The sequence below is a fragment of the Tachysurus fulvidraco genome, chromosome 6 (assembly GCF_022655615.1).
Source record: "Tachysurus fulvidraco isolate hzauxx_2018 chromosome 6, HZAU_PFXX_2.0, whole genome shotgun sequence".
Classification (NCBI taxonomy): Eukaryota; Metazoa; Chordata; class Actinopteri; order Siluriformes; family Bagridae; genus Tachysurus; species Tachysurus fulvidraco.
This window is the reverse complement of record NC_062523.1, coordinates 26,738,908-26,757,711: the sequence shown is the minus strand read 5'-3', so window position 1 is coordinate 26,757,711 and position 18,804 is coordinate 26,738,908. Positions and strand designations below refer to the sequence as shown.

At 39.6% G+C, this 18,804-nt stretch overlaps 1 protein-coding gene across 1 annotated transcript; it reads right to left on the bottom strand.

Annotated features, from left to right (window-relative positions):
- Positions 1 to 9,302: 9,302 nt before the first annotated feature.
- htr2aa (5-hydroxytryptamine (serotonin) receptor 2A, genome duplicate a) lies at positions 9,303 to 18,380 on the bottom strand. The gene is made up of 4 exons (XM_027154022.2): positions 18,175 to 18,380; positions 17,176 to 17,863; positions 11,180 to 11,380; positions 9,303 to 10,141 (listed from the first exon to the last, which is right to left on the bottom strand). The coding sequence occupies exons 2-4, from the start codon at positions 17,495 to 17,497 to the stop codon at positions 9,432 to 9,434; spliced, it is 1,233 nt and encodes a 410-aa protein (XP_027009823.2). The 5' UTR covers positions 17,498 to 17,863; positions 18,175 to 18,380; the 3' UTR covers positions 9,303 to 9,431.
- Between the last annotated feature and the right edge of the window lie 424 nt (positions 18,381 to 18,804).

Sequence of the window (18,804 nt, the reverse complement as noted above, 5' to 3'; positions counted from 1 at the left end):
TGTCTCTTCTAACATCTCTGTCGGCTGGTGTAAATACATGGCTAGGCGTTTCATGTACTCCTCCATGGAGTCTCTTACACCCGAAGCTTTCTCCTCAGCGAACACACGGCGCACCACATCAAGCGTGCTGTCTTCTTTCTCCTGTTTATCTAAAGCCCGGATTGTGAACTCAAGCACTAAAGAGAGGACCAGTGCCCCTAAACCCACCGCGTTTGGTACCGCATCAAAAGCGGTTAAAGCGCTGCCCAGACTGCCCAAGAAGTCAGGACTCTTTTTACCCACATCCATTAACGTCTGTTTAATGGAGTTATCTAGTTCAGCTGCTGAATTTAATCCGGAGTATTTCAACAAAGAGTCATCGATACCGATATTAGGCATGATGTCAGATGACTCAGCAATGCTCAACAGAAAAGCGAAAAAAGGTTCTTCATCTTTTCGAAACATATTATTACCCATAGTTTATACAGACTAGAAATATTCCACGAACTCTATTGTTCAAGATCATCCGCTATTTATATTCTTTAATGTTGTTTGCTGTCTCTTTGGTTAAAGGGGTTTGCGAATCAAACTTACAGCGTACTACCACCACCATGCTGTGTGGAAGAGAATATACGCTTTATTACTTCTTACTTATTTTGGTGCTAGTGTGTAAGGATGTGTTCACACTTTTTCTGTATACTAGGTTTTGTTCAGATGAGAACAATTTCTTGTGAACACAAAAATGAAGGCTCACACTTATCTCAGAGGTGGTCCAAGTACGGCTAACACTCACCTCAGAGGAGGTCCAAGTACGGCTCACACTCACCTCAGAGGTGGTCCAAGTACGGCTAACACTCACCTCAGAGGTGGTCCTAATACAGCTCACACTCACCTCAGAGTTGGTCCTAGTACGGCTCACATTCACCTCAGAGATGGATCAAGTACGGATCACACTTACCTCAGAGGTGGTCCAAGTATGGTTCACACTCACCTCAGAGGTGTTCCTACTACGGCTCACACAGTATGGCTCACATTCACCTCAGAGGTGGACCGAGTACGGCTCACATTCACCTCAGAGGTGGTCCTAGTATGGCTCACATTCACCTCAGAGGTGGTCCGACTATGGATTAGCATGGTAAACCGAGTATGGCAAACCCTCCCAGCATGGTTTGAGTATGGCTTCCACCCTCAGAAGTGGTCTGAGTATAATTATCTTGTAATTTATTTTGTAGTCCACTTAATTTTTGCAATGTGACAATAAATTCCAAATCTTTGCCACATTTTGGTTAACTCAACAGAAAAACAACTCACATGGATTAGGTCACATTAGGTCATGCTGTCCCACAAAAAGTTCAGTAACATTTTAGATATGGTCCATAAATTCATTGGCAATTATGGCACAGGTAATAGAAGTATTATGTCAGTGACAGAAAAAATTGTTACTGTATAATCAGTACATTCATTTTCTACCGCTCTTCCGAACTTCTCGGGTCACGGGAAGCCTGTGCCTATCTCAGGCGTCATCGGGCATCAAGGCAGGATACACCCTGGACAGAGTGCCAACCCATCGCAGGGCGCACACACACACACACACACACACACACACACACACACACACACACACACACACACACACACACACACACACACACACACACACACACACACACACACACTCACACACTCACTCTCATTCACTCACACACTCGCACACTACAGACAATTTTCCAGAGATGCCAATCAACCTACCATGTATGTCATTGGACCGGGGGAGGAAACTGATGATACTAGACTGGCATCATTTCTTCATGCATAAAATTTTGGTGTCCACTTTTGCCAGTTTAAATAATACCATAACTTTTGGCTTACTATGTAGTCATATAATATATAAAACTCTTCTAAGAGCTAAGCCCCCTTAAAGATGAAATCCTAGAACTGCCCCTGCAGTATTGTAAAATTCAGAATAAATTTTTAAAATTTTAAAATTTTTATTTATATCCAATGAGCAAGTCAGGGAAAATGGTGACAAGGAAAACTCCCTGAGGAAAAAACCTTGAAAGGAACCAGATTCAAAAAAGAGAACCACATCCTCATTTGGGTGACAGCAGAGAGTGTGATTGTAAATAATGACTTTTGTATTCATTACAGATTTAACATTGAATGTTAAAAACTGACTACCCTGCTAAAAAAATAGCATTGCTGGTCCAGCATAAGGTATGATTTGCATGCTGGGACCAGCTTGGGACGGTGGTATGCTGGTCCAGCATTAGGTGCTGGTTGCTGGTGTGCTGGCCGACTAGCCTGGGATGACGGTGTGCTGGCCGACCAGCCTGGGATGCTGGTGTGCTGGTCAACATATGTTGTCTATTGTGCTAGTATAATCCCAGCAAGACCACAACAAAACCCATTTGCAACATATCACATTTCTTAATGCACATTCCTAGTTAAATAAAGACCAAGACAATTTTCTAGAGAATTGCAATTCACTTTTTAATAAAGAAAAACATTCTGGATATTCCTATCATTTACATGGCTTTATATACACACACACACACACACACACACACACACACACACACACACACACACACACACACACACACACACACACACACACACACACACACACACACATTATATGTATATGTTTGTTTAAAATATTTATTGGACAATGACATTTGCCATCACACTGTAATATACACACATGCACAAATAATGTTACACAATATAACCTTTACAACACACATTTTCGGTCTTAGCTTCCGCTCTCTCTTTTAGCGAGTAACAAGTAGTATGTGGTGGCGATGACCATGTTTTTTTAAGAGGTGCTACCCGGAGTCGTTTGCCTTTAGACAACTCCTGCTTTATGTCTTCTTTGTTCTCTGAAAAATTATAGAAACAAAATAAGAAAAAAACTATATATCACTCATTTGTTTATATTGTGCAGTGAAGGAGTTACGATAAAACAGCTACTGCTTAAGTTACATACCTTTAAGAATCAGTATTTGTGCCCTGAAGAAGTCTTGCTTGCTTTCGATAAACACTGTAAGGTATATAATGTAATCGAAAACATTGCAAGATTTATTTTTGGAAAGTGCAGGAACTACATTTACCTTCGTGAACATAGTTGCTTTAAAGGTTGCATAGCGATGCAAACGATGATGCTGGATAATATCTCTTCACATTACTGCTTTACTAAAAAAAAAAAAAAAAAAAAAAACTTAACTACATCTTAATTGAGACAAATGGATTATATATATATATATATATATATATATTTCAAAAACAATCATTCTGAATGATTTACTGTATATGCTGCTTTCCTCATGGAGCCCGGGAAGTCAACATTTGTTGGTATTACTATATTTAATTTGTGGAGACACTTTAATCCCTAACGAACGATTTTTAAATGTTTTTATCCTTTGTTATTCAAAGCTTTTTGAGCTTTGTTATTTCAGTTCTTTATTCAAAAGAGGGAGCAAAAGAAATAACTTTATACTTAAATATATTCCAATATATTGTGTTTTAATCTTATATTAATGTGTTACATAGAAATATACACAAGCAAAAATAAAGGTTGTTCCCATAAAGCTCATTCAAGCAAGATCATACTGGTTAACCAGCTACACGTTTTGCTTGAACACCATGACTATGCTGGCCACCCATCTATACCAGCACTGAGCAGCATTATACCAGCACTATACCAGCTTGAACCAGTTAAAACCAGCCTGGACCAGCATGGACTTCATGCTGGTTTATGCTGGATTTTTCAGCAGGGTACAGCAACAGCACATCAAAGCCACTGCCATTGTCAAATGGTTCCTCAGCAGCAGGGATCACCACCTGTGAGTGTGAGAGACACCCAGTTATTTTTAGGCAGGATATAAAAGTCCTTTATTCAGTACTAACCTTCACAATAATAAATACCTAATGGAGCTACAATATTAGATGGAGCTCATTAATTAGGATTAGAGATTAAAGTTGACATACATGAATTATTTAGTCCTACCTTCTCTTTACATGTACATTTCAGAAAACATCTGAGGCACTTCTATCACAAATATTACAATCAAAACACACACAAACACACACAGAGTCGCACACACACATACACACTCACCCACGCACGCACACACACACACACACACACACACACACACACACACACACACACACACACAGACACATACACACACATACACATATAGTAATGTGAAAAAATTAGGACGCCCCATTAAATATTAAGTTATTTATTAGGAGATGTCAATTTCTGATCTTGTTTTAATTTATACCTGTAGATTAAAGTGATGTAACTGCTTGTAAACAACAACATTTTAAATTAAACATTTTAACAACATTAAAAATTAACAAAATTAGTATTTCAGCTGAGGAAAAAGTTAGGACACCCTATGCTCTGATAGATAGTTATTTCCCCTTTGGCTGAAATAACCTCAATGAGACGTTTCTTGTAGCCATTTTCTGTCAGTTTCTGACATCACCTCGAAGAAAGTTTCCCCCACTCCTCAATGCAGAATTCTTTCAGCTGTGTGATGTTTGAGGGATTTCCTGCATGCACTGTCTGTTTCAAATCACCACACAGGATCTCAGTAGGATTTTGATCTGGGCTTTGACTTGACCATAACAGAATTCTCCATTATTTACTTTTCAGCAAGTCCTTGGTGGATTTTTGTCATGTTGTAATTAAATTTAAAATTAGAGTAAATTTTTTGGTCTCACATGTTCACCTTCTGACACAATGTAAAATTCACAGATGAGCTGGCCAGGTCCAAAGCATCCCCAAACCATAACATTTCCTTCTCTTTCATGGTATATATGCATGTATGTATATGTGTGTGTGTGTGTGTGTGTGTGTGTGTGTGTGTGTGTGTGTGTGTGTGTGTGTGTGTGTGTGTGTGTGTGTGTGTGTGTGTGTATGTGTGTGTGTATGGCTGGGTTTTTGCTCACCAACAAGAAAAGTTTGTGGGTAAAAAAAATACTTAATATTACACATACACTTAACTAGAAGACTAAAAAGGATAATGAAAGCACACATAAATATTATTTCATGTTGTTTTATAAATGTTTTTAATTCTAAATGATATATGTGACCAGTGTCTGTAAAAACCCTTGTACGGAAGCAGACTATTAAAAAACTATTAAAAGTAATTTTAAATTAAATGTTATATTTACGGGGGGCACAGTGGCTTAGTGGTTAGTATGTTTTCCTCACACCTCCAGGGTTGGGGGTTCGATTCCCGCCTCTGCCTTGTGTGTGTGGAATTTGCATGTTCTCCCCGTGCCTCGGGGGTTTCCTCCGGGTACTCCGGTTTCCTCCCCCGGTCCAAAGACATGCATGGTAGGTTGATTGGCATCTCTGGAAAATTGTCCATAGTGTGTGAGTGAATGAGAGTGTGTGTGTGCCCTGAGATGGGTTGGCACTCCGTCCAGGGTGTATCCTGCCTTGATGCCCGATGACGCCTGAGATAGGCACAGGCTCCTCGTGACCCGAGGTAGTTCGGATAAGTGGTAGAAAATGAACGAATGAATGAATGAATGCTATATTTAATATGTGGAAGTAGTTAAGTAATTAATTTAATGAGCATCAAAAGATACAACTGAAAAACTGATTTTAATGGAGTTTTAAGATGATTTAACTTGTGCCCTGGGTTTGTCAACACCGTCAGACCTTTTTTTTTAAATAAAAAAATCAAGAATTATTGAGGGCAGCTAAAACTCTGAGGACCCCTTTATCACTTCCTTGTTCTTTCAATATGCCATGAGACCACTCTAGCTCTGGTACGTTTTTAATATTCTTTTAAATTTGTACCTACTTGTAAATACTTTGCATGTCACAACCATAGTGTGTCAACACCATAAACAATGTAATGTAAGATTTGTATGATATTTTCTGTTATAAATGATAAACAAGGTGGCTCTTGTGAGAAGCACATGTGTTATGAGAGGAAACATGGTATTTTGTCAACTCCGTCACAATTTCTTTCCTACTTCACATGGCAAGGGTGCCCCAGATGGCATTGGGGTGACAGTTAAGAGGTGTGCAGAGTGTTGTGCTGAGAGGTCGGGACATTGTGGATGGCAGAGCGTTTTATGAGATGGTGTCCAGCAGCCTAAGTGGTGTCAAGCTACAATATGTTACCAGTGATGATTTTCAGTCCTATGACACTCTCCTCATGCCACCCCTGAAAACCATTCCTGGAACAAGGAAGATCCATCAAGTTGTAGCTAAAGGGAATATCATCATTTGTAGAAACATTTCATGTTTTTGCAATGAGCCACAGATTTGCCAGTGTTTCAGTCCTGTTACTCACACTTTGGATGGCATCCCTCAAGACCCAGATGAAGGACCCAGACAGAGTCCTCTCGCATTGCTGATGGAGGCCATGGAGAAAGAACCTAGCAGAGAACCTGAGGGCATAACAACTGAGATAGGCCCTGATGATACTCAGAGTGGAGACTGGCTTGTTGTCATGTACGAATAGAACTGGTGGCTGGCTAAAGCCTTAACAAGATGTTCAAGTTGATTTTTTTCACCCTCATGGGTCAAATGTTTGTTTTAAGAAAAAACAAGGAGGCGGGATTTCTGCTTTGTGCCATTTACAGATATTCTAGTCAAGCTGAATGAGCCATCATCACCCGTCCATACAAGCAGCACCAGGGAGATATATAACATATCAGCAGAAGTCATGGATTTCATAGAAGAGGAACATCTCTGTGTTTAAACTCCATCGACTGCCTTGAGAAGTCAAATGTTCTGTTTGACTGTTTAGCAATATTTTAAAGGCTTAGCTGTCATTTTGACTATGGATGATTTGAATTAGTTTATATACTTTATAAGCAGCATATATTTGAAGCTGTTGTGGACTTTACAAAGGGGGTTCATTTCTTTTTCTATTGCCTGTAAAGTCCATCTACTCCCATGAGTTGAGTGTTTTTGAGTGTTTTTGTCTTTTGCAAAAATTGCTTATATAATGTGTTTTCTTCATATCTTTGCAATGTTATGATATTTGTGAGAGGTCAATGTTTCTTTTGAATGAAATATTTTTCTGTTTCTTACAAGTTTGTCACCACCTTCAGTTTTGTGTCAACACCGTTGATGCCTTGTCAACTCTGTCAGAATGATATATTGTTGTTTTTTTATTAAGATGAGCTGTTTTGTTTCCTCAAGAATATGTGTTAATAAAATGGTTGCATTTCAGTTATTGTGTAATTTGTATGCTTGTTCAAAGTATCACTGTTCATTATGGAAATTAAATGATAATCCATACAGCCTAAACCACAATCATTAAACATTGACTAATCTAACTTTTTAAAGGTGATATGATTATGTAAAATTTTTTTAAGACAACTAAAATCTAAGATTCAAAATATTTGTGATAATTTAATTAAAAGTAATTGTATAGACATTTCTATGTGTCTGATGGTGTTGACAAAAATTTATATATATATATATATATATATATATATATATATATATATATATATATATATATATATATATATATATATATATATATAAATGGGAGGTTGTTCCAAAACATGGTTACATACTTAAACCCACATTTAACAAATATGTATACACTGGTTTTTAAAATAATGATGTTTTCACTCAGACAGCCCAGGTTTGACCCACAGTATGGGAACATAGCTTTGGGTCATTAATGCTCAATGGTTAAGGCTCTGGATTACTGATCAATACAGTAGGTATGGGTTCAAGCTGTCACTGTTGAGCCTTTAAGCAAGGTCCTTAACACCCTCTACTCCAGGGGTGCTGTATCATGGCTAATCATGCACTCTGATCCCAGCTTCCTAACAATCTGGGATAAACAAAGAAAATGATTTCACTGTAATACAGATTTAAAAAAACAGTTTTTGATTACTTACCTCTCTGCAGTGTTAAATAAACATAATTAATACGTTACAAAACAACTAATGTTACTAATATGTACATCTGAAATACCCTTAGAATATTCTATTCTATGTTCTCGAACCTGGTTCATTTCCCAAAACTAATCAGTTCATCTGCTGATTACAGTAATAACTCCATATAAATCCTGCAAACATTCAAACATTCCTAGAGAAACTATGCAGATCAAGCATCTTGACACAAGCATTAAGTAAGGAAGCAGTCCTAGGGGTCATTATTTTGTAGCACAGAATAGTAATGGAGCCACTTTAAATTTATAGACAACAATATGGAAAACAAGGTATGTTACAGAAAATATAATATATTGTATATTTTGGTCCTTTCATTACATTGTAGGACAAAGCAGAATGTAAAATCAGAAACCAAGTGCATTTTTACACAATTTAGCTCTTTCTATAGATAATCATTATTCAATGAAATATTTCAAAGGACATTTTCTTCTAAGAACCTTACATTGTATGTATTTACATTGGCTGGCTTGTTCAGCTTTCATTCTTTTCATTTTTCAATGAGTCTGAACTTATCCATAAATATCTGCTCTACCTCTTTTGATGCAACCTAGAAGACAGCATTGGGATTTCATCTTAGATATATGCAGTGTCTGTCTCCAACATATGCTGATGTATATAGGAAACATATTTCGGTTTATTGGCCTCACAATATCCAGATGTTCAGGAAGCTGACATAGGAAAAAAAGTAACTCTAAAGCAGTGGTCCCTTTTTTCTCCGCGGACCGGTCAATGTTTGATCATTTTACCGCGGCCCGTGGGTGGCGGCTATACATTTTAATTTAATTGTAATTAAACATGCCTTTTTAACTCACTACAACGCTAAATCAATGAGAACCCTGAGCTTGTTTCTTTACAACGAGATGGTTCCATCTGGGGTAATAGTCCAGTTTATTCCGTTGTTTTGTTTGGTTGCAGAAAACCCCGCTTCACACAGATAGCATGTCGGAAATGGCGATAGGGATTTAAGTGCTGTGGTGACAATCTCAGGGTATTCCGCCATGACTTTAATCCAGAACACCGGCAGAGTTTCTAACTTTCTAATGATGTCTGTTTCGTGCTCATTTTTACTAATTTGTGGGTTAAATTTGAGCAAACACAATATACACGTACACCAAGCACTGTTAAACATGACAAAATACCGGTGAAGAGAGAGAAGAGCGATACACACCTTCTCTCTCCACCAAAGCTACAACACCACTGCCGCTCGCAGCCGCTCAGCTCCAGACGTCACCTTAAACCCAGCCCGAGATCATGATATTTTGCGCATGTGTGGTATTGGTGTGGCTTTAGGTGACGTCTCTCAGCTCCCGGTTAACCTCCCGTCCGTGGAAAGTTGCACAAACCCGAGAGAAATACACCACAGTAAATAAAATGGAAATAATTGAATGTTCCTTGGGCGGCCCGGTACCGTTTGGTCCACGGACCGGTGCTGGTCCGCGGCCCGGGGGTTGGGGACCACTGCTCTAATGTATCAGAAAAACCAAACAACACTGTGTTCACACACAAGTAACACTTTCCTCAGGGATTCTTTTACAAGGTTGTGGCTTTTTACTTGAAAGTGGTGAGGAGAATTCTCCCAGAGCGTCAGCTAGCACTGACTGATATGCTAACGGAGGGATAGTGTTAACTAGAATAAGCCTCAGTGGTTTTCTCTCCTCTCTATACTTACATCTCATATATCTAGCAAAGGCAGAACGATATGTTTTATTGAAGAGAGTGTACACCAGTGGATTCACCGCTGATGACAGGTATCCAACCCACACAAAAACATTATGGAGCACATTGATGATGGCATTGTGGCAGATGGTGGAGTCACAGAGAGCCACCAAGACGTTGGTAACAAAAAACGGGCCCCACATAACAACAAAAAGAATAAAGACAATGCCCAGTACTTTAGATGCCTTCTGTTCATTGCTGAGGGTCAACGAGCGCCGCAGAAACAGCTTCTTATCATTAGGGAGAAAGCTCAGTGCCAAACTACTATTCCACCTGGGTCGTGGCACCAACTGGTCCAAGCAAAGTGTAGCTTCACTCTGGAGGGCATTTATGGTCAGGAAGTATGTTACCACCATGATGGTCAATGGCATGAAGAAGGCCATAAAGGAGCCGATAAGTACAAATGAACTGTCAGTCAGAAAGCAGCTTTCTTCTTTGAACACTTTTGTGTGGTCTTGGAGGCCTATGACCGGAATGGGCATGGAGATACCTGTGGAAGCAGCAAGAAAGTATGCTAGAATCAGACACTGATTATTCAAGGTTAATTCCAGCCAGTTCTATTCACTCAGCAAAATATTGACATCTATATTGGCCTAGACTTTTATTTATTTCAGTACTTCTAATCTGCCCATTCATAAATGATTGTATTAATGACTTTTTTTAATCATCTCTTGCTTGTGTTTTTACGTTCACCATGGGCAATTTCCCACATCCTGCCCAAGGGCACCCTCACTCACATTTTTAATTTCTTCTCTTGTATGCCTTTATTTGTGCAAACCTGTTTTGTTCCACTAATTAGTTTTCTTGTTTAAGTTCTTAAAGGATTATATATGGTTGTGTTTGCACCATGAGTAGCTTTTATGGTCTTGTTGAGTTCCCTAAATTTGGGTATGTTTTAATAATGAAACACGTAGAGGCATAATCCCTATATTCGACACTTTAACTTAACTGATTGTATGTGCATTGTTTGGAATCAGTTACAATAACTTTGTAAGCTGTTAGGATACAGGTTAATGAAATATATGACTCATATGTAGAATTCCATTAGCAGATGCAGTTAACTATTATCTTTATCTATTTCCAGTATTAGTTTCAGATTAACAGCTTAATTTTTAACAACATGAATATTTCCCCCGGAGTCAAATCATAATGATGGCCAATTAAAGTTTGCTTTTACAGTTAGAGTGTCCTGAAGATGGTCTTTAGAGGTGGTTCTTAACCATTTAAGAACCTTTATTGCTTGTGATTAGTTGCATTTCCATATGATTTAATTTCCTCCAACAGTTTCTGGCCTATAGAAGCCCTGTCTATTTCCTTGTCTCTGAGGAAGGTTATACAATTCACTATCCAGTTTTCACAAGAGGTTGCTATTCTTATTATTTCTAAGATATCTTTTTCTAATGTTTGCTTGTTTTTTTTCTTTTGCATTTGTAGATTTCCTCACCATCTTTCAATAAAATGAAAGCAATGAAAACAGAACTTAGTAAGACTATGATCATATAATGGGAACGAAGTATGTATAACTCACTGGCAGAGATGGTCCAGACTGCAGTGATCTTGGCACGGGCACGCCATGGAGACTTGGCACGGCTGTGGGCTATTGGATTGCGGATAGCAATGTAGCGATCTACCGAGATTGCACACAGATGCATGATGGATGCTGTGGACAACAGCACATCGAGGTAGATCCACAATGGGCACAGGATGTCTGGGAATGGCCACGAGTATCCTATAATGCATACATACATGTTCATTTAAAATGTTATTGGTATCATTGGTTGTCATCGGTTCCAAATTGTCAGATGGCAGATGTTTGATAATGAGTCAGCCACTGGGGCTAATTCATTCTTAAATGTGTAGCTAATTATAGTTGCAAAATCATGCAGTGATGGCTGAAAGCACCTTTAACTCTGCAATGCTTTCAGACTTAAAAGGACAACACAGTGAATAGCGGAAATGATCACAGGGAGCCAATGTGTGAGCTCACCACCTGCAAGATGAAACATGGGGCTCAGGTGCAATGCCAGTCACGTGACAGTCATCTGTAAAATCTGTAATATGGATTAGGGTCTTAGAATGGACATGGGCACAAAGATTTTAACCTGAGTGGTGAAATATTAATAGCCTTCTATGCAAGTTAGGTCTTACCAATAACAAATTTACACATACAGGTTCATTTGAACAAAGCCCAGTCATTTTTTTGTGCTCAAAGATCAAAGATTTGATATGATTTGCATTACGAGTTGACATAAGTTTAAGATTTCAGCCTTTTATTTATATATATAAATTATTACCACCAGGAGCACTTTGTATTACTTTCCCAGGCTTTTACTATAACCTCTTTCAACGGTTCTTGTTTTGTGGGGTTTCACCCTTCAGTCTCCTCAGGAAGTGAAATGTCATCAAACCATCCACTTTCCCCCATGATGAAGTCCGTTGTTATGTTGGCAGGGTATTTTGGATTTGTCTTGCTGCATGATAAAGTTTCTCCCAATTCATTTAGATGCATTTCTGTATACACTTGTAAAATTGGCATGCAGGTGAGGGGACAGATCTTGCTTCTGGCAGAGGAGTATCTTAGAATCCTATTTACAAGTGATGGACGGAAAAGGTGCAAAATTGCTAAACAGATGTAGTAGGAGCACTGGTACAATCACTGTACCATTTTGCAGTGGTGAATGAATTCAGACATTGGAAAAGATCTCTGTTTACTGGTCAATTACCATCCCTGTCCTCCTCAATGGTTAATGACCAAAAGAATAAGCATACAACTTTAGGTAGTGGAAATGATGTCTTTCTGCATGATTGCAGAGTTTTCTCTCAAAAATAGGGTGAGGAACTCAACAATTTGAAATTCACTGCTCTTGCAAATTGAGATGTGCCAGGTGAGTACTGTAGGTTTGGGCACTTTACAAGGTTCCTGGGGGTGCTTTATCTGGCATATCACACTGGACAGAGACCCAGGGGCAGACACAGGAGCTTCTGGGGAGATTAAATGTCACTATTTGCTTGGGAATATCTGTGGATCCCCTTGGGGGAGTTAGAATATGTGTCTTGGGATAGTGAAGTCTGGACTGACTTTCTCAGCCTGTTGCCTTACAAAGAAAAACAGTGATTAAATGATTAAGGGATGGAATATATAGTAGAATTACTTTATATTCACCTCAACTATATAAACAGCTAATGCACATTTCTGTTGAACAGTTCATTGATAGTCACTTTAGCACTTCAAGTCCAGTCAAGTCAAGAAGCTTTTATTGTCATTTCAACCATATACAGTATAGCTGTTGCAGTACACAGTGAAATGAGACAACGTTTCGCAGGGACCCTGGTGCTACATAAAACAAAGACAGAGCTAAGGACTAGACACATAAAGTGCATCTGTGCAACCTGGTGCAAAAAGTGCAGGACAAGACAAAAAAGTGCAGGAGAAAAGACAGTGCAGACAATACACAAAAGACAATACTGGAATGAACACATTAGTATTATAGCAACGGTTACATGAAGTATTGTACTGTAAAGTATTGTGCAAAACTGCAATCGACTAAAATGTGAGACAGCATGTGCAAAGAGCAAAAACAATGTGCAAAACAGCATTTTAACAGTTTTATATGATAGTGCTGTAGACATGGATGTATATTGGAAGAATATGTATTTGGTGTGGGTCATTGCAGTCCATACTGTTGATTGTGCATGTGTGTGTATGTGTATGTGTACATGTGTGTGTGTGTGTGTGTACATGTGTGTGTGTGTGTGTGTGCGTGTGTGTATTGTGCTCAGTACAGTTCAGTTATGTCTGATGGCTTGTGGACAGAAGCTGTTACACAGATTCATGAGGGCCAGAATGCTTCAGTACCTTTTACTATATAGCAGGAGGGTGAATTGTGTGTGTGAGGGGTGTGTGGGGTCATCCACAATGCTGTTGGCCTTACGTATGCAGCGTGTTGCAAAAATGTCTATGATAGAGGGAAGAGAGACCCCAATGATCTTCTCAGCTGTCCTCACTATCTGCTTCAGGGACTTGTGATCCAGGATGGTGCAGTTCCCAAACCAGACACTGATGGAGCTGCTCAGGATGCTCTCAATGGTCCCACTGTAGAACATGGTCAGGATGGGGAGAGGGAGATGGGCTTTTCTCAGCCTTCGTAAGAAGTAGAAATGCTGCTGGGCTTTCTTGGTGATGGAGCTGGTGTTGAGTGACCAGATGAAGTTTTCTGCTAGATGAACACTAAGAATTTTAGTGCTCTTGATGATCTCTACAGGTGAGCCGTCGATGTTCAGCAGAGAGTGGTCGCTCTGTGTTCTCCTGAAGTCAACAACCACCTCTCTAGTTTTATCAACATTTAGAGACAGGTTGTTGACTCGTAGTTCTTGCTGATGAGGCCCACTACGGACGTGTCATTGTCAAGCTTGATGATATGGTTCGATCTGTGCATTTCTGCACAGTTGTGATTCAGCAAGGTGAACAGCAGTGGACTGAGCACGCATCCCTGAGGGGCTCCAGTACTCAGTGTGGTGGTGCTGGAGATCCTGCTGAAGAATGATTGTGTTGAATGCTGAACTAAAGTCTATGAACAGCATTTGTACATAAGTGTCTTTATTGTCCAGGTGGGTGAGGGCGATACGCAAACTTAGGGGGTCCAGTGAGGGTGGCCTCATGATGAGCTTCTTGAAGCACTTCATTACAATGGGTGTGAGTGCAATGGGACAATAGTCATTGAGGCAGGACACTGTAGACTTCTTTGAGACGGGGACGATGGTGGTAGTCTTGAGTCACATAGGAACAACAGTGCTGCTCGGGGAAATGTTGAATATGTCAGTAAAGACATCCCCTAGCTGTTCTGCGCATTCCCTGAGCAACCTGCCAAGAATGTTGTCTGGTGCAGCAGCCTTCCATGGGTTAACTTAAAAGGATGGTTTTCCTTGCCACTACGTTGTTCTGCACCTCAAACCGAGCGTAGAAGTCATTCAGCACATCTGGGATGGAGGCATCACTATCACAGGCAGCTGAAGCTGTCTTGTAGACCGTGATGAGCTTTGTTTCTCTGATGGCTCGGGACAGTTTGGCCTTTTCTGTTCTTAGGGCCACCCTGTCCCCTGTTCTGAAGTCTAGGTCTCTAGTCTTCAGCAGCACACACACTTTAGCAGTCATCTATTGCTTCTGGTTGGAGTGTGTGGTGATGGTCTTGAAGACGGTTACATCATCAATGCACTTGCTGATGTAGCTGGTCACTGATGCCGTGTACTCCTCCAAGTTGAAGGAGTCGCCATTCGTTGAAAGATGTTCCAGTCAGTGCACTCAAAGCAGTCCTGAAGAGCATAGGTGTCTCCTGCTGGCCAGGTTTTCACCAGTTTCAGAACCAGTTTATATGTGGTCTGTATGCTGGAAAAGTAGCAGAGGTGGGGCGGAACTGTGGATAATCAAACCTGGTTCCTGAAATTTTGAACCAAAGATCATAACTTCTGTCCTGTGCTCATCCAAGAAATTCCAAGTGGTCCATACTATAATTAGAGTAATCTGTACACATCGATTGATTTAATAGTGAAATTGTGCAAAGGTTGAGATACTGTAGCCATTTTCCTCTGACCTCTCTCATCAAAACAGTCTAAAATGTTAGAGGAAAAAAAAACAGAGGTTCGGACATGCAGAGATGTTAAATAAAATTATATTTGAGGTTAAAGGGGGTCTTTCTGCACTTCAAATAATGTTAAGTATTAGACCACATTAGTTTAAAAAATTACTAACAGATCAAAACACTGGAAGGGATTTTCATAAGGCACAAAGATAAAAAATTAACAAAATAATGCAGAGATGAAAATCACATTACAAGAAAGACCTGCAGCAGTGCACATCTCAATATTTAGCAAAAATCAAAGGTTACTTTATGATGAAAATCTCAGACACACACTGACTCAACACCCGCATTCACCATCTTCACCAAAACACACACACACACACACACACACACACACACACACACACACACACACACACACACACACACACACACACACACACACACACAAACACACACACTCATAGAAACACACAAAACCATGCAAAATTAATACTAGAAACACACTACCCCAAAATTTCTTAACATCATTAACCAGAATGTGTGTATGTATGTTTTATTTAATTGAGGCTGCAAATAATCAATGCTGTAGGAAGAAGAAAATTAGCTTGCAGAATAAATAAGGTGGAAATAATTAGAAACTAGGAAATTAGAAAGAGTGCAAAAGAGAGAAAAGGCAGAGATAAAGGAGTAAAAAAATATTTTTTTATTTTAACTAATATACCTTTAATGTGATTCTCATGTATGTTGCTCAAGTGGTTAAGGCTCTGGGTGGTTGATCGGGGTACAAGGCCCAGCATTGCCAAGCTGCTATTGCCAGGCAACTGAGCAAGGCCCTAAACCCTCCCTGCTCTAGGGGTGCTGTATCATAGCTGCCCCTGTGCTGTAAAAATGGGATATGTGAAGAAAAGTATTCCACTGTGCTCTTATGTGTATTTGTACATGATTTAAATAAAATGCATATTTGTATAAAGTATATAGTGTGTGTATGCATAAAATCATGCAGATACAAGTCAAGAGCTTCATATCACAAACATCACTGTGGCATGGTTGTTGGAACCACTTTATTATTTTATTAAACTGCTCATCTGCAGATTTTGAGTGTCACAGATAATGCCTACAGTTCTGTGGGTGTAAACACCCTGTTGATGAGAAAGAGCAGAGGAAAATAGCCAAACGTATTCAAGCTGCCAGGAAGGGTTCAGTAAATGAAATGATTATGCTTTACAACCATGGTGAGCAGTACAGCACTTCAGCAAGCACAAAACATTGAACCTTGAGGTGGATGAGCTACAACCCCTAAAGACCACATTGGGTTCCACTCCATTCAGCCAAGAGCTCGAATATGAGCCTATCACGGACAAAGGCTTACTCAAACTTGGAAAGATTAGAAGAAAGAAGGATCTCCTGTATTGGTAAGTCTATTCCCATGTGGGCCTCATCAGTGTAGGAATCCTATAGTAACATCTTTCTCAATAACCCAATTGGTTCATTTTTACTAAAATGGGTGAGAGTTATCTAAAATAAGTTGTCATGTTCTTATGTCTTGTCAAAATGTTAAACTTTATGCTCCATTATGCACCACTCATCTTTAAAACCAGTGCCCTGTCTTGAATCGTAGCACTTCTGGCTGAGTTTGTAGCTACAGTATAGAGGGAGTTTAATTTTTTGTTTATAAATGAGGGTTTAGACAGCAACATTATGGTACATTAACTTAAATAAATAAGTAGTACATTGCATTTACACTAGTGACAACTGAAGATATTCTCTTCCCTCTTCTATGCACTGGATCACATTCTCAATAGTCATGTTCAATATTCGTTATATCATTTCACTCATTCTTGATTTAGGTAAATATTACAAAGCTAACAGTGAATAACAGTAAATCTCAAAATGCAATGCTAGCAAAAAACATCAACAATGAAGCAATCAAATACAATGAGCTCACCATACAAGATAGTCACCATGGAAATGGGCATGATGAGGAAACCCAACAGCATGTCAGCTACAGCCAGTGACATGAAGAAGTAGTTGGTGGCATTCTGCAGTTTTCGCTCCATTGTGACAGCCATGATGACCAGGATGTTCCCTGTGATGGTGATGACCACGATTAACATGATCAACAGTGCTACCCAGTTCTTCTTCTGCCCGAGTTCCAGTCCCTGGCTCACACAAAACCATGCCTCCAGATTTGAGAGATTGCTGATCGTTAAGGATTCCATGCTTTCATTGCAGTTTAGCGAGATGTTGTGGACCTTGTAGCCCAGCATCTTCTCCAGGTCAGGGTCAAATGTTTGCACCTTCAGTGCACTAACAAAAGTGTTAATCCCTGGAGAAAAATAACACAGACTCTGTGTGCTCCTGAGTGCTTTTCCTGCTCCAAATGACCTCACACAATGTCTTTCATTAATAGGTATTCCTTAAAGAGCTGCAAATGGGTGAAAGCCTACACAAGCTTCCTGAAAAGGGGTCCTCTAGGGGTTCTGTCTTAGAATCAGGACAACATTAATATTTCCAGTTGTCCATCTGAATTTGATTGACTTGATCCAGCTATGCTGAGGGTCAGAGGGAGGGAGACAGACAGACATAGCAAGCAGGTATTGCTGAGCTGAGCTCCTTAGATGTTTGTTGGGTCTCTGTTTAAATAAATAAATAAATAAATAAAAATCAATAGAGATCGCCTAAATGACAGGGATAAAGTGTATACACACACACACACGCGCGCGCGTGCGCGCGCACACACACACACACAATTCTATTTTAAATTAAACTATATATAAATATATAGTTACTCCACAAGGTCTCCACAGACACAAAGATGCTCAGACACACACATGCACACAAGCACACACCTTTGTTAAGTTAAGTAAAGAGAATATAATAGGAAAACAATGCAATGCAGGTGGACAGACAGTGAAAAAACAGACTTATTACTGTAACTACTTACTATGAATGGTGTTTGTCTTTCAAGGCTGTTGATTTAGGAGAGCAGTGCTTTTGTCTTCATTCAGTAACAAATCTGTTCTTTTATATACACTCCAAAGACTAATACTTAACATACTCTCAAGCACACCAGTGATCACACCTGCAGTGATCTCGTTTATCACTGCTTTTCACTGCCGGTACGCTCTCACGCGCTCTCTCTCTCCCTCTCTCCCTTTCTCTCTCTCTCTCCCTCTCTCTCTCTCGCTCCTTTGCTATTTGTCAGGCTTCTCCTCCTCCTTTTGAGTTTTAACCATCTCATTGCCTCTCCCTATATCTTTCTATCCCTCGATAGATCACTTTCCACATAAGAGATTGTCGTAACTCAGAGCCCGTCTCCAAGTCGACACATCGCAGGGTGTCCTCCTCTCTTAGACTTTTTGGTTACTAAAGACTGTTTTAGTTAGACTTAACTGATAACTCTATAATTACTACAAAAACACTGAGAAAACTCCTCAGACCTGGATGAGAATGAGCAAACTTCTTTATTGTGGTCAATCAGCCAACAATCTTCTAAGAGAAATTGGCAAGTTGAAAGTAACAAATGAAAACCCCAAAAAGAGCATGTCATGCAAAAATCAATCAAAAACAAAAA